General features: G+C 37.0%; 1 protein-coding gene across 4 annotated transcripts in view; it reads right to left on the bottom strand.

Annotated features, from left to right (window-relative positions):
* The window catches only part of LOC145674687 (uncharacterized), a 1,315,729-nt gene that overhangs the window by 343,788 nt on the left and 950,230 nt on the right, over positions 1–21,711 (bottom strand). For all 4 annotated transcript variants that reach the window (XM_081744920.1, XM_081744917.1, XM_081744916.1 and 1 more), the window contains one exon: positions 5,068–5,113. In XM_081744920.1, the coding sequence (XP_081601046.1) occupies positions 5,068–5,113 (46 nt within the window). The remainder of the gene's footprint in view (positions 1–5,067; positions 5,114–21,711) is intronic.

The raw sequence follows: 21,711 nt of genomic DNA on the forward strand, positions 1-21,711 counted from the left end.
TATGGTGTTAATAGCTGTATAAGTTTCAACGTTGTATCTCTTAGAGTTCCGAACTTATGACGTGATATATTTAACGCGACGTTAGAATTTGCCATTAGCAAGATTTCACTCTTTCAATGTATTTCAATACTTAAAATTATTTTTTATGTGAGAAAAACTGATTATTTGATAGAGAATACAATGTTCTACAATAATTTATTCATACCTAGTAAAAGAAACTATTTCTAAAATTCAGGCTAAGTTTGGTAACAATGGGCATAAGGAAAAGCATTGCCATTTACTCCTGTACTGCAATCTAAGGGTGGGACGCTCTATAGAACAAAATCTCCCCTGGAAAAAATCCTCCTATGCTGAAGAAAATTACAATTTAGTTCCGTTTCCTCCGTTCGATTCCAGGAATGTACTCAATTCGTCTATCTGTATGCAACTATGCAAGCCCACAGGGGATCAAGGACAGAAGTAGGTCAATTTAACAGGGGGTGGATTAAACTGACGTTTATCATTTATATGAAACTATTCTGAAGTGCCATACTTTCTGCGTGAGTGTAGCTATATGTTACTTATTTCCGCTTGAAGTGCCTTTTTGATTTAGTGGATTGTTTTCTGCAGTGCACTGAAGTCTTGCTTCAGTGACAATTCATTTCATCGTTCATCGAGTGACAATGACTAAAGTGTTTCAGTACGATGTTTCGAATTTCATTGAATTAGTGGAAATGAGACCTTGTCTATGGGACAAGACTACAGACTCATATAAAGACAAGGTCGAAAAGCAGAAAGCCTGGAAAGAAGTATATACAAACCTTGCACAAGACTTCGACACTATGGACAAAAAGAAATGAGAAGCGACAGGTATGTATAGGATAATATAAAACAATAGTGACTCGATCGCTTTCTGTTTACTTACAGTTGATACATAAAATGTAGATTATATATAAATGAAAATAAAATGTACAGTACAATCGAAGACATAAAAATGGGCCACTTCGATGTTCGGGGTAAGGACAATTGACCAGCTGTCAATTTGCCACCAAAATTCGACAAAGCGGACAATTTGCCACCAGTTTTCGCAAATTCTTGACAATTAGACACTATTGGATTGTGGGTTTAAGTATAGGGTTACTACCTATTGTAACTTGTCAAAATTATTAATTTAGCCATGTTTTTCTGCGAATGCTTTTGATTAGGAGTATATACGGACCAATTTACAATATACCTTTGTGTACTAAAGAATAGATATTTGGGGATTTAGACGTTAATGCTCCTACGTCACTTGATTGACGTAATACAATTAACCTTGTTCTTTGCATTGAGCTATTTTTTAGATATTGAACGACCCTTCCATTTATTCAAATCAGTCTGTAATATTACACGGCTCTTGCAAAAAAAAAAAAAAAAAAAAAAAAAAAAAAAAAACTGAACAGCGCTGAATATGATTACTAATTCGTTGTACTAAGAAATCGAACGTTTGTTTAGACATGCGAAAGTAATTAATTAAAAAATTTCGAATCATATGTACACAGCTTTTCATATAATGTATAAAACGGACTCATGTTCTCTCCTTCACGTTCAAACTCAAACTACTTTCGACACCGGCATTACCGGGATGTGTGTGCAAAGCAGCGCCGGCACCGACATTGCCGGAGCCGGCTCCGGTTTTGCCGGCTGCGTGTGCAAAGCAGCCCCGGTTCCGGTTCCGGCATTGTCGGTGCCGGATCCGGCATTGCCGGGGACGTGTGCAAATGCTCTAAGGGTTGCTTGCGAGAGGCCTGACGCGTGTATCCCTCTAGCGGTTACTGTTTCTTTTTCGAATGTAAGCAACCTCTCTCAGTGACCGATATCCTTTTCTGTTTACATTTATAATTAATGATATTACCGATTAACGAATTACAATTGACATGTAACAAAAGTTGAAAACCAATATTTAAATATCCTATTTTACATTTATAAACTTGGGTGGAGTTGTCATTGTAAAAAAAAAAGAAAAAAATACAAAATAACTTGTTGGTAGTAGAAAATTGTCTTCTGCTACTTTTCATCACACTCCAAGGCATGCCGGGAGTGCCAGAATCAACATACTGAGTTTAAAATTAAGCAAAGAATAGCAAACTGCCAAAATAGCTATTCTATAAAGAAAATACGGTAAGGATCGCGATTCTACATACTAATATAACTATATCGGATCTGTCCAAGAATTGTTATAGGTTCGAATTTATATTCAAAAATATATTTCATATATCAGTACCTTCTGGTAACCCTGGAACAATACGAAAATTGAATTAATGAAGGTTCGCTGACTGGGCACCCAGAACTGTTGAACCACCCCCACCGGAGAGGTAGCGGTTCCATTAAAAGTGTGAAAATCGCGGTCAGTGAAACAATTTCTCACGTATTGTATTCGAAAATTCGTATCTAGGTGTGTATATTATAACAAAAGATTGCTCAGCGACTTTCTGTCGCCAATTTTGTTTTGTCCATCCTTAGAATTTCTTTCCTTTTCTTACAATATATTTCTATAATAGTTATAACACATTGAAAGAATCTTGTTTATAGTATTTCTTAGATACTATAGGTTGGCAATATTTGGTACTCTAAAGGTCACTAACCTCTATCTCCCTGAAGTTTCAAAAATCATACAGAACTTTCCACAAATATAAAAAAAGGAGTTTTCAGTTATGCCACTAAACTTAATGAAATTTAAAATAAAATAATATCAGAATGATTAGCTTGAAATCTAATGTATATAAAATAACTAAACTAATTAAATATATATATATTAAATCTGAATATAAGATTTAGATTGCTTATGCAAATTTTATGACTAATAAAAATAAAATAAAAATATCTCTGTTGAGCTTGCTCATAACACCGCTCATTGACAAAACGTGCACACATGATCGCTATATGTATTCATGCTCTTAGGCAGAGTCAGAGATTTTGAAAAGGAAACGACTTTTTAATAATAATAATAATAATAATAATTATTATTATTATTATTACAATGGGGTTTACAACTAGGGTCCCATTTGTTTATCTTGCATGGCAGGGCCGCAAGTCTGCTACGCCACTGGTGTCCCCTATTCTGTGTTTGTCTCTTTTTCGTTTCATTTAGGTATTTGTTTTCGTGCTGTTAGGCTTTTATATGAAACCTTTATATTATATAACTCTTTTTATGAGTTTCTTTTTTTGGGTGGGGAGGGGGGAAAGAGAGAAATGCTTTCTTATATCTGTTTCTCACCATTCATCTTGTTTGAACTGCTGAAGTAAGTCATTTTGTAACTTTTGATGTCATCCAACTCCGTCACAATAATAAAATTGTCATTCTTAACAATTTGTTTTATTCTCTTATTTGCAGTTTGCCATACTTATATATTTGTGACAAAACTGAGGTTTAGTCCAACGCCTTTCGAATTTGCAACCAACCCAACCGCCGAGCTTTTCGGGTTGCCTGCTATTGCAGGAAAGGAGAATTGCAGGTGGTAATGCACTTTTGGAGTCGTGTATACATAGTTTAAAGTTCTCATAACAATGTCGTGTGCGTGTGTGTGTGTGTTTCTCTCTCTCTCTCTCTCTCTCTCTCTCTGTGTGTGTGTGTGTGTGTGTGTGTGTGTGTGTGTGTGTGTGTGTCGTATGGCGAGTGCAAAGCTATCCTGGAACCCTGAAGAAGAGCATACAGCAGTCAGTGCATCTCACAAGGGACGTATGCGAAACGTGACAACTAGGTATTTATGAAAATTGGTACCCTGACTAATCGTGGATTGCTAATCATTGTGGTAATATCCATTCGGTGCGGAAATGAATTGTTTACCCGCTACGTATAATATGTATACCAATCAGTTACCGGGTGAGGCTGCGCCGAGTTATACGCCAAGAACTCCAGGAAAACTGAGAAAATGAAAAAAAGTATGCAGGTAACCTGATACCTACCGAAGGCGGACACCCGACTAAGAACAAGGCAGTAGTGTCATGCTAGTGTTGCCATCCTAACACAAACTTATAGCTTTTCAATTAGAACGTATATCATTTTATGGCATTAGAACAATTTGCATAAAACGTTAAAGGAAATAAGCAAAGAGTGGGTTATCATTGTTGCCAAATAATTGCAATCGCTGAATAAAACTGCTCTTCATTCGTGTTGCCATTGCAAATTTTCCCAGATAATATCGAAGGTATTATTCCCAGCAATGAGAGGGTTTCACAAACAATAGTGCTTGAAGAACAGGGAAAAATTCAAAACAGCTGATTGTTTAGTGCTTGTGTCCTCATATGGGGTGCCAGGATTATGATACCGCTATCCTGTCAGGTACGGGGAACCAAAAGTCTTTCTGTTCAGGCGTTTTTCAGTGCATCGCAGGAACAATCAGGAGCACGACTGGTGTATGAACACTGCCTCGCATCATGTATACCATCAATGGTCCTCGCTGACACGTCACGATCCAGTTAGAGACAATCCTGCGAAACAACCAGTCTACCTCTCGCAGGCACACTAGAGTGCCATCCTCAAAGTCAATTCAAAAACAGGCACTCGTTTGCGTCGTCGTGGCGTTGGAAGCAGAGTGTGATTCATACACAAAGGAATCGCACAAATACACTCATAGCGTGTTTTCGGACGACTTTCACACCACTAGCAGAATGTCCCCTACACAGCACGATCAGTTTGACCTGTATGGTAAACGTGCTGGGACATTCAGACTGAAATACGCATGCAAGTGCGGTCTACACATACATTGTGCGGTTCAAATTCTGTTCCAATCGGACTACGTATACGGGATTTATGAGTTTTCACTACTAAATGTCAGCTATTCAAGAACAATAAATTATGACCAAAATTAAAACAGATAGAAAGACGTTGATTTACGTTACACAAAATTGTTGAAACCAGTTTAAAATTATAATCGAAAGAACAGAAGATAAAACATATGTCAGAAATCAGGCCATACTAAAATCGAAATCATTGTTAAAACAAAATAGTTAACAGCCTTCGTTCAAGAAAAGCAAATTTGTTTCAAATATATATTTCTAGAATGTCATTTTCTCAATATCGCGAAAGTAAATAAATGTCGAACTTACCCATGTTTAACTGGTCTATGGTTCATCTCTTCCGCCTTCCCCTGACCTAGAAATTGGGATAAAATTATTTGAAATTAATGAAGTGGAATAAAGTGCGAGCAAATTGATTTGAATGTTTCTTCATGCTTATTTAGTATTTAAAAATTAGTAAAAGCAGCGATTATTATACATCTATACACAAGTTTTCTAAAAGTAACTTAGTACTGTACTATACATGATTTAAAGACACCCTAGCCTCATGGAATCAGATATCGGTCTAGGACATAACGAGTAGATTTTTTTCTTCATGAAGTTTTTGCATGTGTCTTCCTCAAAAACATAACATAAATCCATAGTGATTCGGCTTGTGCTAAGACCGTCATCTTGTGAAAGTGGCGGACAGCTCGTTCCGTTTCTGCTAATTACTCAAAACTGGCTAATTTTAGAAAGATAAAATAGAGCAATATGAGAGAGAGAGAGAGAAAAGAGGAAATCCTTTCAAATAGAATTTTTGTATTTTCCGAGACTCACCACTGTCCAGAAATGATGGCTGCTATCTGGGAAATTATATTTAAAATTAAATTGGAATTTCATTTTAGGATTAATGCCATATTTCAACTCGAAATGTTTTTGTATGAAAGGTAAATTTTAGAATATTTCTTGTTAATTGACGATCGAAGAACTGTTCTGCTCTCTTTCCCCGAACTACCTTTACTGCTAAATATTTATTTTGTTTAATTTTCTTTTTTAAATTGAAAACTTATATACTATCTATTTCGTTCTTCAAAATGTCCGTATGTTCCTGTTGTTGATATCAAGGCTGCACCCAACGGAACCCTAGGGGTCATGACCTTTACCCAAACAACTGAAAAAGGAAAACGGTCGCACAGTATAGCTCGAAAATGCCTCCAAAATGTCGTAGCATTGATGATCACACCCGAGCGCAACGATATATTTAGTATTCCCTATTTTAGAACATGAAGTACAGGTACGCTACCCTCGAAAATATCCTGAGGACGGAATTCGCTCCCTTGAATGATTTTCTGAGTACGACCATGGTTCATATAAAATACATCTTTTGCTCTCTTTCATGTAACAATAGTTGACAGCGAGAAAATTCAAAATTGATTTGAGGTAACTTGGCAGTAAGACAAGGCAAGGGTCATTGACGTTTATATTAATGCATAGGGATGGTACCGAGACAAAGACGGTCTTTTATATACTGAGACGAGACCGAGACAGACATCTGTGAATCGAGACAGGACCGAGACGAGAATTAGTTCAGTCTCGAAAGTCTTTGTCTCGTCTTGAATATTGATAGCTATTAAAGTTGCCTTTACTCAAAATGTGTTTTGTTGCTGTATTAGATAATATGGGAACGGTTGACTGATGTGCAGTGGCGTATTTAGAGGGTAGCTATCGGGCTCAAGCTCCTCCCGACATAAATTTGTTATTTTTTCGCATTGCACATACAACACAAATGTTTCTTACTGGTTTCTCAAGCCTCTCCCGAAAAAAAATAATGATGTATATAGCCTGCCTGCCTCTCCCTTCTTACCCCCCCTCTCTGAGCGTCAAGGAGGGTTATAGGGGCTATTTTATATAGCCCTCTCCTTGGATCCGCATTATATATATATATATATATATATATATATATATATATATATATATATATATATATATATATATATATATATATATATAATTAATAGTGCTGATATTTTTTAGCAGGTTGTGTGAAATATTGAAGGAGAATTTCTTCTAGATGCTCTGCAATACCACTAGACAAACAAGCAGTGTTGCTAACGCAATTAAAGCTGTATTTTCTCAAATTGCACTACGTAAGGTATTAAATATTTCTAATTTAGATGTAAATAAAACCACAATACCACATACATTAATCAGTGCAACAAAGGACAATGCAGGATCGCTAACAACTTTTTGGAGATCTATAATAACTCAAATGGCATGGATAGTACAATGCGCATCAATTGTATTTTAGCGTCAAATACTATGATCATGGTATAATGTATTTCGAATGAATGATGGAACAAAGTTACAAGAAATGGAAAATATAACTTTCTCTATAGACTTTACTTCGAAAACATGCTGACATATCACGTCTCATCATGTAGATGTTTCCAAAATATTTAAATGATCATAATGCCATTTACAACAATTGTTATTTCAAACCGTTTCAGAGATATCAAACACATGGTTAGTGATTGTTATACTGCTTAAAATGACGTATTTGTGTTAATTTTTTATAATTGTTGTTGCTTTTTTTTTTTGCTTCTGTAACAATAGGTTTTGGTGGTTTTAATTACAACAAGTCGCACTTTAAATATTTTAAAATTACTCTTAATTTGTTTTATGGCGCAAAAATGCTTTTAAAAAACGACATTTTTCATAGTGTTTGGGCTATTTATAATATTAATGTCAAAGTTTTCGTTCCAGCAATACATGTAAATGCAATTTGTAACTGAAATTAAATGTAACTGATAACTTTTCAGTGACACTGGTTATTCGCCTTAAGCCCTAGGTCTGGTGTACACTTTAGATTAAAACTGTGCTTAATTAAAAGTTCTAATTACACCCTAATTACATTTCACTTGTTTTAGTTAGCACCGACCACCGACCACCTCCAACTCGATCCATATCATATAGTTATATGCAATTATTCAAGGTCTTTCAGTTAGTAATACACATTGTGTTGATTTTTGCTTTGGTTTGGTTTAGTTTAACGTCCCACGCTTATGCTAGGGCGGATAAAGAGACGTCGAGCTACTGATTATAGTGGAATCCGAACCACTACGGTCGTTTAACATTACCAGAGAGGGAATCGAACTCGTGACCACGCTAATCGAAGTCAAGCATGCTAGCCACTAGACCAAGCAGATATGAACTATTTGTATCTCAAATATATAGAAATGAATTATTTAGCAACTAATGACTAATACTAATGAAATAATTTTAACATGGATTGGAAAATGTGCTGGACATATTGCAACAAGAAATTATGGTCGATGGACGAAGACAATTCTAGACTGGATGCCACGAGACAAAACAGCCTATAAAAATCCGCACACAAGAAGGTGTGAAGAATTCAAGAATTACTGAGGAACAACCTGGAAAAGAATTGCCCAAGATAGATAGTTGTGGAGAAGACTTGGAAAGACCTTCATCCAGCAGTAGATTGGTAATGATTTATTATGAACCTGGTGATGACTTTTTTATACCTGGATCTCAGAGATAAACTAAACCAAATCATAATTTCGTAATTTTACAGGAGGAGCGAAAATCGGTTCCTTAAGTAAGACCTATAGTACTGTTTTTCAAACTATACTAAGTTGTTACAAAGTATTAGAATGCTTTCACACACATTATTACACCACTAGAAAGAACATAATCTGTTAAAAAGGTATTCTTAACTCAATTTCGACCAAAAAGTGACAGCATAATCTACCTCTAAAGTTCTGAACTTCAGATATACGTATATGTCAGCTTTACTAGGTAAGGTAGGATAAAAATCTATCCAAAATTTAATCAAAGTCGTATAGCGAAAAAAATATTTTTGACTATTCAATCCTTAATGCTGCATCAAAACTACGAAAATTAATATAAAAGAAAACTAGAATCACTTGTTTTGGCGAGAGAGGGAAAATAGATACAGATAGCATTAATTACCTATATACTTATTATGTCTGTATATAATATGTATGTCCATGTTTCGCAAGTAATTTTCAATCAATATAAAATATCAAGTAATGAACGCAGATTAGTTTTCTCGAACAAAGATCGCATGCACCGCTGAGAGCTCAGGAATAAGCTTAATCTATGTTACGGCACTGGATATCTGCTTATGTAATGCATTACGACCTTATGAATTTGTATAAGAAACAGAATGTTTTAAAATGAGACTCGAACTGTGCGAAACATGGGATTTTGAATCTAACTTGTTTGGTGATCCAACCCAAGACCACACATAGCAAAAACGAATGCCGTAGCTCCCACCACAAGGTTCATGAAGTTCGTGTTAAAAAGTGTCAATTAAACACAGAGATGTGAAACGATAATAGATCATTTGATCAATTTGAAACAAAATATACTGTAGTAATAATTTACCCTTTGAGACCGAGATCGAGACAAGCATCTGTTAACCGAGACGAGACCGAGACGGTGATTTTTGACTCGATACGAGATCGAGACCGAGGCCACTATTTATCAAGCTAGACGAGACAGAGACTTACAAAGTATCGTCTCGATACCATCCCTACTAATGCATTTGGAAGACAGTGAATATTCGCCCTAATTAAAATGGGAATACTAATCGTAGTAGGCAGTTGATAAACGCTTAATATAGCCTAAAGCACTGCATTTGTTTTTCCTAATGAGGATAAAACATTTAGAATGCGGCTAGTGGGACATGATGTTTCATGATTTTAATATGTCTATGCTCATATGAATTGAAAGCGCATAGTTTCTACATCAGTACGACATTCCAATGGTACTTAAGAGCACGCAAAAATGGCTAGAGAAACGTGCATGTTGAAATGCTATGAAATACTTAAGTTTTACGTTCCACGCTTATGCTGACTAACTAAAGGAGACGGTGATGAGAAATGGATTAAATGGTGACATGAAGAAAGTTGGAGGAAACGGGAGAACCTCGAGGAAACCCACGCACATTGTGTTTGTCCACCACGAAGTTCACTTGGTGCGAGCTGGGATCGAACCAAGGACCCCATGCACCAGAGGCGAACGCTCTACACTGAGCCACCACATCCTCGCGTATGTATTGTCATATGAGGAAACAGAATACTTCTAATCCGCTTTCCGACAATCCTGTATTATTGGCAAGGTGAGGGTTCAAGAGAGCAACTTGCTGAACTGGCAATGCTATATTTTCATTTAGCATAGAGAGCCTAACCAGTGTGGAGCCCAAACGGCCGATGCGATTTCAAGAATTCTACCATTTCAGATTGAAAACAATCTATTTTAACACTTTACTCTCTCTGCATTTTCCCGTATCTTTACTCATAATGGAGTTAGTCTAAGCCTCGGAACTTTAATACACCCTGTAGAAATATCTGGGCATTGTGGAGGTACCAAAGGAAACCCAGTGCGGATTACTAGGCTACGTTTTCAATAGTGGCGCTTACAAGCTGAGAGAAAAAGGTTTTTTTCTACCTCGTGCATGAACAAACGCTTCTCTATTATTTAGTTGAAAACCAGATGACTGTAAACTTACATCTGCTTTAAAGCCGGATAAATTATTAATTTTCCTTTATCGGTTGAAATATTTTTTCAGGCAAAGGTATCAAAATTTCCTGTGTATATTTCTCGAAATAATGATTAAAAAAAAAACAATAAAATAAATGTTTAAGTTCGAGTCTTTAACGTCCATAAAGAAAACTGCTGTTGATGTGCGTTATGTGCAGGCATTGACAGGATAATAACATCTGCAAAGATCAAAAATACAGGGTGTCTCAAAAGTCCCCTGACATAGGACAACTCTTATCCTGAGAGTTAGAACAAAATGTAAGAGGGGAAATCGTCTAGAAATATGATGTTTTCAATCTAAAGTGAAGAAAATTTTTAAATCGGACGAGCCGTCTGGGTTGTACACTTTTTATGCGCCTAATATTAAAAGAAAATGAAACGTTGCCATTTACCTGGACCCACAACCTAAAATGCATGGAGGGATGTTTGAAACGGGGGCTGGCCATTGAGACGTTAGCATAAAAGACAGTAACTTCATTCACTTACGTTGTGGATCCAGGTAAATGGCAAGTTGCATTTTCATTTAACATTAGGCGCGTATAGAATGTAGAGCCCAAACGCCTCGTCTGATTTAAAAAGTTCCTTTATTTTAGATTAAAAGCATCATATTTGGAGACTGTTTTTTCGTTATATTTTGTTGTAACTCTGAGAATAACACAGTTATCCTATGTCAGGGGACTTTTGAGACACCTTATATACATGTTACTTTACTGATGCTAACTAACTAAATATTATATTATATGAGAGAGAGAGAGAGAGAGAATAATCAACACGAGTTGCACACATGTCATTAATCTGGGTCGAAAATATAAAAGCTTTTAGGTGGATACTTTAATAACCATGAAAAGTTGATTTATTGTATTAGCTTATGTCAGATAGAGATAAACGAAATTAAATCTTTAAGTTTTACGTCCCACGTTATGCCAGCAAGGCTAAAGGAGATGATAATGGGAAATGAATGAAATGGTGGAATGAAGAAAGTAGGAGGAAACGGGAGAACCCCGACAAAACTTATGCACACGGTGTTTCTCCACCACAAAGTTCAGTTAGCGTGAGCTGGGATCGAACCAGAGACCCCATGCACCAGAGGTGGAGAGAAAAGATTAAAGAATAGCCTACTTGGTGAAGTAGAAAAAGTGCGAGGAAAGTTGTTTGTGGATGTAACAGGTCTAATAAAATATCCTGTAATTGATTTCGGTTTGGAAAATAATTTTGTAATAAATTGGAATTTATTGTGGTAAAATATTTTTCATTCGTAAGGAGGGGGTGAAAGTTAACATTTTAAAGGCATTAAAATGTCAAACTAATGATTTTTTTTTTTACCCATCCGAGTATAAAATTTGTAGGAGTTTATTTCTTCAGTTTAAACGTTCTTGTTAATTTTGACAGTACTTTTAGAGAAAAAAACACGTTTAATGAGTTCCAAACAGTCTCTGGTAGAATTTTTTAGGTTTTCCTTCTTTTCATGTTCTTTTACTGTTCAAGATGAACGTAGTAGTATAAGAGATCATTGGGACAGATTTTGCTGGAAGCCAGTCTGTTTCCTATGCTATGTAGAGCTAGCTAGATCTTGTTTTTCCGATTAGTTTAGTATAGTTTACGGCTACTCGTATCTACATTAGTTGTCTTGCATTCAAGCGTTATTCGCAACAGTTCTTGTAACGTTTATGGACTTTTCAACATATTTTAAGGTATTTTTGTACGTTTCAGTCTCTCTTCTGTAATCATTGTCGAGACATATTAGAAATATGAGATTCAGCCAGAAATCAAAAGCATTCACACAGTGAGAGATACCTGCTCCACAGGACCCGCAATCCAGAAGGAATATCGGAAGTGATGAGAGGTCAGTCAATTCAAGTGTAATATCTACCTAGGTAGTTTTTGATTTGTGTTAGAACACACACGGTAGAACGCCTTTCAGTTTGATAAGTGAAATATTAGAAGAATAAATATTAACCCTCGGACTACCAACGGGGGGTACTTTGTGCCTACCACTATTTTATATATTATATATATATATATATATATATATATATGTATATACACTCTTCTAATTGTTTCTTTAAAATTGTAAGTAAATATGTTATTGCTCAACATGTTTAGCTAAAGCGAATACCTTACGGTGGTTCAAATTGAACATTAGTGTGTCTCATAAAATTTGCTAGTTCAAGTTGGTAGACACAAAGTAGCCCCTCCTCCCTGGTAGGAGACGTGAATGACATTTAATAGTGTTACTCCTAGATGGGAGTAGAATAAATAGTGTCCAGCCTTTTCTGAATTTGGCGGTTAGTCTTAGGCCGTGTACTATTTATTTTGAGAGTTTCACGTTAGTGTGTATTATAAATTTGCTATTTTTAGTTGGTGGGCACATTACCCACCCTCCGTTGGTAGGAGATTTGACTGGCACTTAGAAGTGTCACTCCTAGATGGAAGCATAAGTAGCTGTTAATCTTACCCTGTGTACTGTTCACTTCAGTGTCTGTAGATTTTTGAGAGAGTTTCTAATTTGTTTCTTTTGCGAGATTTATTTTAATCTTAACAAGTGGACACAAAATGACCCATCTTGGTAGCAGGGGCGGATCCAGGACCGACTTTTGGGGGGGGGCGGTGGGTTGTCATACTGTTACATAGAGCTACTTTTTAGAGCTTCAAACTCTGGGATGGGTTTTATTTATATATATAAAATAAGAAAGTTTCCTCTGGATCCGCCCCTACTTGGTAGTCCGCGATACAAAAAATACCTAGGTAGTGCGAAGGTTAAACGATTTCGAGACATGTATATCTTAATGCAATAATGGAAGCTATCATCTCCTTTCCTTTATACATCTTCTTACTTCTTTAGAGTAAATGTAAAATAAAAACACTGAAACTAGTGTTTAATTCTTTTCAATAAGAATTATAAATGTAAATAACATTCACTGCCACAGTAGCGTACGCAGGAATTTATTTCGGAAGGGGTCCAAACTCAATATGAGGGCATTTTATATTAAAATTCCTAAAATTGCCCTTAAAATTAGGCTAATTTTACACAAAAATAGAAATTTCGGGGGGAGGTCTGGACCCCCAGAACCTAGTGTTGCCACGAGACGAGACATTTCTCGTGTCTCGTCTCGTCTCGTAAACGAGACGAGACACGAGACGGGACAGAACCCTCTTAGACGAGACACCAGACGAGACAGACTACTTGTCCCGTCTCGAAAACGAGACGAGACGGGACGTTTCGTGAAATGTCTCGTCTCGTCTCGTGTCTCGAAAATGAAAACGCTGGCGGGAATGGCCAAGATTGAAATTGCCAGTGGTCATATAAATTGCAAAAGGAAAATCCCCTTTGTGAGAAAACATGTTGAAAAGCCTTCATAGAAAAGTGTCCTCTGTCTATTGAATGAAACAATCGTGATACATGAGCTTCCAGGAATATCATCCTTAATGTCTTGTCCCCAATTCCCCTTGCTGTAAACTGAGAAATTCTCTTTTTTTTTAATTTCTGGCTGGAATGATGACAAACAAAATCAAAGACAGGGAAGATTTTTACAAGGTCAAGAAACCGAACTACCACCACCATCTATTCAATTTGAAAACTGGGTAAGGTCTACACTTGTCTTTATTCTCTGGTGGCGTTATTCTTTTTGCTATATGAACCGAAACCGGCAATTGAAGTATGTCATCTTGCAACTAAAATTTTGTCTTCTCTCTCTCTCTCTCACACACACACACACATAAAAACACACTTTTACCATTTTACCAATCGCTCGCTTATTATACAGCAGTCATGTTGTAAATTCACCTCTTCGTTTGGAAGGCGGGCGGACGAGAAAAGAAGCAAAGATATTATCGACGAACCCTTCAAATTGTTTGCTTTCAGCAAATTTATGATACTAATAATAACACTTTAGGTAAAGAAGTTTTACAGGGAGACCTTCGTTTTGTTTGACCAGACCAGATGAAAATGTTTGATCTGACCAGAGTGCGAAATTGCCCTCCGCTTCGAGAGGAGGAGAATACTTCCCTTTCCTAGTGAATAATATTCATTAGGACCTGAATTATGTTTCTTACAGGCGCACTAAACCTCTCGAACTTGATAAGTGTAAAGAACATTTGGTATAATATTCATGGAACTCCGTTGAAAGCAGAAAATATCATGAGAATGATCAAAATTCGAACATTGAAGAATATAATTAACAGAAAAGAAATAGGATACCCAAACCATGTTTTTAAACCTGCTATAAAATGTATATCCTATATTTTACTAATTCCTTACTCCCATGAAAGTATCCTGGGGAGGATATTCTCTCCATTTTTTTCAGACTGAAATCCTTTTATCCCGTACGATTTCCCCGCCCACTGACAGTACGAAAAAACAAATGTTGTTAAAATCCATACACATGACCCTTCCGGGACTCAACCCGGGGCCTTCAAGCCGATGGTCTATCGCCGCAGACCGCTCGGCTTGGTATAAAGATGTACGTTGTATGATTGCGAATAGATCCCGACAATATAAGGAACTTTAATCCAAAATGGCCACCAAAAATCAACTTTTTTTTTAGCCATTAGCTAATCTGGGTGTACTGTCATGAGTTTGTTACACAAACGGGGCAAGCACCACATAGTAGCACACACCCCGCGGTTATGGGAACAGATTTGAACCATGGAGATGAAGACTGGCCCCAAGCATTCTTTCGTCCGATGTGTCGTTCAGCTTCCATTACTATGGCACTTTAAGTAGCTTAGTGTGCAGTAACATATAAAATTTCAATCAAATACTTTCCATTACTCAATAAAATTATTTGGTTCCGAGCTTTTTTTTTTTAAAAAAAAAATAATAATTGCAACAAATCTATATATGCTAAAATGGAAAGTAGTTTTTGGATTGTTATGGGTTAACACTGTGAAACCTAAAGGCTGGAATATATGAAATCAAAGTGTACACACATATCTATCTCTCTATTTATCTATATATCTTTCCATCTCTCTCTCTCTCTCTCTGCATATATATGGGCTGATAGTATACGATAGTGTCGGGGATGATGACACCTTTACATCGAACTTTGCTTGTCGTGTAAACATTATTTAACATTAGTGTCTTCATCTTCGACGTAACTATGAGCAATTTACTGTATATTCGTGTATTGAAACTGGTGAAACAAATTTCAATGTTTTAGAATGAAAAAAAAATAGAAAAAGCCAGGGTCGAGAAGCCTCAGACAACTAACAGCAGAGATATATTATCTTGTAAACTATTTGTCCTTGCCTTGTGAGCTTATTTGAATTTATTTTTAAGACCTTTAGGCAACTTTGGCCGAATGGATGATGATGGGAAAATTAGTGGAATGAAGAAAGTGGTAGGATACTCGACAACTTCGAGAAAGCACACACATTCGAAAAATGAAATGAAATAAAATCTGAGTTTTACGTACCACGCTTATGCCGGTTAGGCTAAAGGAGACAGTGATGATGAGTAATGAATGAAATGGTGGAATGAAGAAAGTGGGAGGAAACGGGAGAACCCCGAGAAAACCCACGCACACGGTGTTTGTCCACCACAAAGTTCACTTGGCGGGGCTGGTATCGAACCCGAGACCCCAAGCACCAACGCTCTACCACTGAGCCACCGCGGTCCCCACACACATTCAATGTTTGTCCACCACAAAGCTCACATGGCACTAACCGAGATCGAACCGACTACCACATACACTAGAGGTGAAGGCTTCACGGTGTAGCTACCGTGACATTTCTTGTCTTGTGTGTTCTGGGTAATACTTGTAACTTACAAGGGAAGAGAGGGAGATTATATATCGAAGTGGAAGATGGTTTATATACCAATCGAAAGCACTAATGAAGCCTATTACAAAACTGTAATAAAAATTTTCCGAATGCATATACTATGCGAGTTATATGGATATATAGAGTGTCCAGATAATCCGTTACCACCCCTTGAAATCGCAAACGATAAGACAGATGCCAAAACTCGAAAACATGTGTTTGATCATTTTAAAAGTACAACGTATCAAAGCAAAAATTCTTGTCACAAGGCCACTCGCAGTGTACTGGGCGGGGTCCAACTCAAAAATTACAAAAGGTAAGGGGGATCAAGTAGCATATCATTCGAATCTTCTTGGGAAATGAAAGAAGACGGAACAAGTCTCAATACTCTAAAATTACCTTGTGCAAAATGGCGGCCGGTCAAACTGTCAGCAAAAACGTCATTGTAAAGTCGATGGCCACCCCCAAAAAAATCCTGAAACGGTGAGGCAGATGTCAAAACAGGAAAAGATGTGTGTCATCATTTCAAAAGTATTGGAAGTAAAAATATTTGTCTCAGGGTCCTCCACAATGTCCCAGGCGGGGTCGTGTTCAAATTGTTCAAATGGCAAGGGAGGTCAAGTAGCACATCGTTTAAAGCTGTTATTAAATGAAAGCAGATAGAACAAGTATGGACGCTCTACGATAATACTGTGCAAACATCTTGCATTTTAGTTGTTCTTTCTGTAACCGGGTTTTAGTTTATTTTCACTTTAATTCTTGTACTCAACGGAAAGAAAGGAAATGCCCCTACTGTGAGATTCTGCTCTTTGAGCCCAATAATATCTAAATAAAGAAAAAAAATAATAAAATAAAAGCAAATTAAGACATAAAGAAAAGAAACGACAACATTTGACATCTTTGAGTATAGAACTGACTAGTTAACATATAATGTACGTCCACGAACATAAATAAGTAGAGGTTGGAGCCATCAGAAGTAAAGACTCTTACCTCTACTTATTTATGTTTATGACTGCACAACAGTGGTACTTATGCTCGTTATCTGGTTTATCAATTATAAAATGATTCAAACGAAAGAATTCCTTGCACCAGGAAGAGTAAATACGTACAAATGTCTCAGAATGGAAACAAGTGCCGATTGCAAAATGGAAAGTGAACATGCTCAGAAAATCGAAATGAAGATGTACATTTTGACCGGCCGCCATTTTACACAGGGTAATTTTAGAGCATCGAGACTTGTTCCGTGTTCTTTTATTTCTCAACAGCTTTATTTGACCATATTTGCCATTTGAAAATTTTGAGTAGGACCCCGTCTGGAATCTTGTGGAGGACCCTGGGACAAACATTTTTACTTTCAATCATTGTACTTTTGAAAAGATGACACACATCTTTTTTCTTTTTTGACATCTGTCTTTCCGTTTCAGTTTTTTTTTCTTTCTTTGGAGGGTGGCCATAGACTCTACAATGACGTTTTTGCTGACAGTTTGACCGGCCGCCATTTTGCACAGAGTAATTTTAGAGAGTTGGGACTTGTTCGTCTTCTTTCATATCCCAAGAAGTTTCGAACGACATACTACTTGACCCCCTTACCTTTTGTAATTTTTGAGTTGGATCCCGCCTGGGACTCTGCGGGTGGCCCTGGGACAACAATGTTTGTTTTGATACATTGTACTTTTATAATGATCAAAAACGTGTTTTCCAGTTTTGGCATCTGTCTCATAGTTTGCGATTTCAAGGGGTGGAAATGGATTTTCTGGACACCCTGTATATTCATATAACTCGCACAGTATATGCATTCGGAAAATTTTTATTACAGTTTTGTAATAGGCGTCATTAGTGCTTTCGATTGGTATATAAACCATCTTCCACTTCGATATAATCTCCCTCTCTTCTCTTGTTAGTTGTATCTTGATTAGTATGGTGCAGCCTGCTACATTTTACTTTCGTTCCCATGGTATGCTGCTATATTTTTACGAGACAAGACGAGACAAAACGAGACAAACGAGACGAGACGAGACGGGACAGAACCTCTCGAGACGAGACACGAGACGGGACGAGCACATTTTTTCGAGACGAGACACGAGACGAGTCATGCCTTGCACGAGAGGTTCTGTCTTTGTCGTCTCGTGGCAACACTACCAGGACCCACCCCCTCAGTAAGTCCCTGCACTGCCATTAGGAAATTCCGAGGAAAGATTGAGTTTCTAAGTTTAACGTCAATTATTAATCTGCGGAGAGAAAGCAAGACCTTTAATGTAAGGATTAAAAGAAATATGATAGAGTGAAGAACTGGGAGGAAACGTAGGAACCGAAAGAAACTTCATTCCAGTGTGTTTTCCAACACCGTAGGCCATGTAACGCAATCTGAGATCAAACCAGATGCTCTACCCTCTACCACTGAACCACTGCAATAAAATGGAACTCTGCAACATGATCATATTATTATAATAATTGCGAGTCCAATTTTTCCTCCTAACCTTCTAAATCGTAGTAGGGAATATCATATAGTGTTATACGCTAAAAAATGTAATGTCCAAATTTCTAGTTAAAGCTTTGCCTAGGCATAGATAATTCAGTTTCTCACTTTTTTGATATACGAGTATATATATATATATATATATATATATATATATATATATATATATATATATATATATATATATATATTTTGTGTGTCTGATGAAGGCAAAGTTAATTTGCAGAAACTGTAACACTATTATTTATTAGTTAATATATGCTTTGGTCAGAATTTGTCTGTTATTTTATACAAGAAGTTCCGAAGCTAGAATGAGTGGCATTCATATATATCTAAAGTTATTTTAAGTTACTTCCACTATAATCTCTGAGAACTAAAAATAAGTTTTAGAGTAATGAATGTGCATGATTAATGAAAGTGATTCTCAAATTAAATTTGTTCTCCGCCCGACAAGCTAACCAGAGACTACGTGAACCAAACGCACACACACTAGCTATTAGACAAGCGAGGAGACTTCCATGATCTAAAAATTTCCAATGACTGTTCGTACTGAAAATACCTACAGTTATTTCAACGAAGAGTATAGAATTAGCTCCAATCATTTATATGTAACACCTAACAATTTGTTCATTTTTGCTATAAAAAAATGGGACATTTAGGTTTCCCGTTTGAGAACCAGAAAAGTGGGATAACGGCTAGGCTCGTCACCTTAGGCTCCTTAAATTTGACTCCTGCTTTAAAAAAAGTAAGGTTATTGATCGTGTAGCTAATACTGGGATGTATATGCTGCTAGAGAGTTTGTTTGTGACCCCATACTGTGAGGTAGTGGCAGGATAGTCACGCGGACCATGAAAAAATAGAATGGACTAGGTAAAAACCCAGGAGTAGAGGATCGCAGTCAACAACAGAGCCTAAAGATTAAGCTCTGGTTGAGGAAGTACGGAACCATCCTTTGAATCATCGATCTGTCATCAACAGACATCGGATTTTTATGGAAATGCATAATTTGTTTGCTGATATCCATCTCTGTTAATCTTGTTAGGAGTTTCTAGCACCCATAATGCATCTCGAATTTGAAGTTTCGATAATGCATATAAATGAACGTTGCAAAGGTAATGCATATATTAATGCTTAAGAGCATATTCAGCATATTCCATCAGTTTATTCCCTACATATGCTTATAGCAGAAAATAAATCCAGTTTGGTTTGCATTTTCAATGATTTAAATATGTATGCAGCAAGATGGCTTTTTTGCTTGGAAGGATCGAAGAATGCCTACTATATGGAGAATCAATGTTACTAGTAATGCTGATTGGAGAAAACCTACGCACACTGTTTTTTCACCACAAAATCCACTTGGTGCGAGCTGGGATCGAACCAAGGACCCCATGCAACAGAGGTGAACGCTCTACCATTGAGCTACCGCGGAAACTACTAAAAATATAGAGAAGCATCTCGTGATATATCGCAAGACTAATTACGGGAAGGAGTAAATCCTTAAAAATGATTTTTTTTCTATACAGTGGAAACATGTATAAAAATGAGGTTCATGTTATCTTTTATAAAGTTAGTATGCTCTAAAATGCAATTGTAAAAAAAAATGTGTTCTCATGTCACTGTGTTCATTTTAATCTCATAATCTGTATGTGTTTTGAAAACTCAGTGCATAAACTTTAAATATTGGGTCGATGCATAAGTTCGTGCTGTTTTCTTTTGGGTTGGCAACAATGCGACGTCAAGCGATTGTTTATCATTATTCTGTTGTTTTACCGTAGTTTGGAGTTTGTGTATTGTGAAACAGGGTTCCTTGATTGTGAACGTATTATTGCATATACAGGGTGTTTCAAAACAACACCGACAACGCGTGGGAGGTGATTCCTTACACTAAGACAAGACAAAAAGTATAGACCAACCTGGGTGCACAACTGCTTCCTTTCGGAGTTACAGGCTGCCGAAAACATGAAAAAATGAACTTTAAATGTCCATAGCTCCAAAATTATGGAACCTACCGTAGTAGGGTCAAGACTTCACTTAAGAACTAATATGTGCCCTATCCAAAAAATGCATGTTTCAAAATCCTAAAATACTCACGCAATTTTTATAGAGGGGGTTTGGCAACGCATATAATTTAAAGTAGCTACTCACCAACTACCTCTATAAAAATTGCTACGAAAGTACCGCAGGATTCTGAAACTTAGATATTTAGATAGGTCACATACTAGTTTCTAAGTGAAGTTTTGACTCGACTATAGTGCTCTCAACGGGTCGGGTCGGGTCGGGTTGAAGACCGACCCGACCCGTGATCCGAATTGACTGACCCGACCCGACCCGACTGACCCGACCCGTGATCCGACCTGATTGACCTGACCCGACAACGCGACCCGAGCTGACCCGGTTGACCCAACCCGACCCGAGCTGACCCGATCCGGGTCGGGTCAACTCGATCCGTTTGAGAGCACTATGGTCACGACACTGGGTGAAAGCCAAAATGCACTCCCATTGGGAATTAAACCCGGACCACGTGTACCGAAGTCTTACACGTTAACCACTAGCTAGATCAATATGCATCTTAATGAATATTTGGCACTTTTGGTTATTTCTTTTTATAACTGATACCAATGTCCGACGTGGGAGAAATTTATTTATTTTTTCTTGCTTTAGTTCTATGTGACGAAATTTTTATTCAAGGTCAGTGTTCTCACCTGCTTGGACGGCAGGGGGTCTTCTCGGAAGGCAGTAGCAAAAGTCTCTTGGCGGAGACAAAAGGAAATCGTTTAACTACAATGATAAGGGTTGAGGAAACAGAACACCTGTGATTTTTTCAACCCTTCAACTTTCATTCCAAAATAGGTTCTTATGATTCCGGGACCCGTGCCACTTTGATTTTTCTTTCTCGGTAATTAAAACTTGTTTTACAGTATATATAGTTGCATATAAGATACATAATATGAATTTTGTAATTTAAAATTTAAAAATACAGTATGATATTTAATTATAAAGTACTAATTTTATTTCATCACTTTCAGCCCAACAAATGAAATTCAAACAATTCGTTCCCTGGGTCTTGGTCATCAATACTGCGTCTTATTCTTTGTCTTGCAGTCAAGTCTCGGTCTGCATTTAGTGTTCTTGGTGGTCTCATGCTA

The sequence above is a fragment of the Thermobia domestica genome, chromosome 17, assembly GCF_964235325.1.
Source record: "Thermobia domestica chromosome 17, izTheDome1.hap1.1, whole genome shotgun sequence".
NCBI lineage: Eukaryota > Metazoa > Arthropoda > Insecta > Zygentoma > Lepismatidae > Thermobia > Thermobia domestica.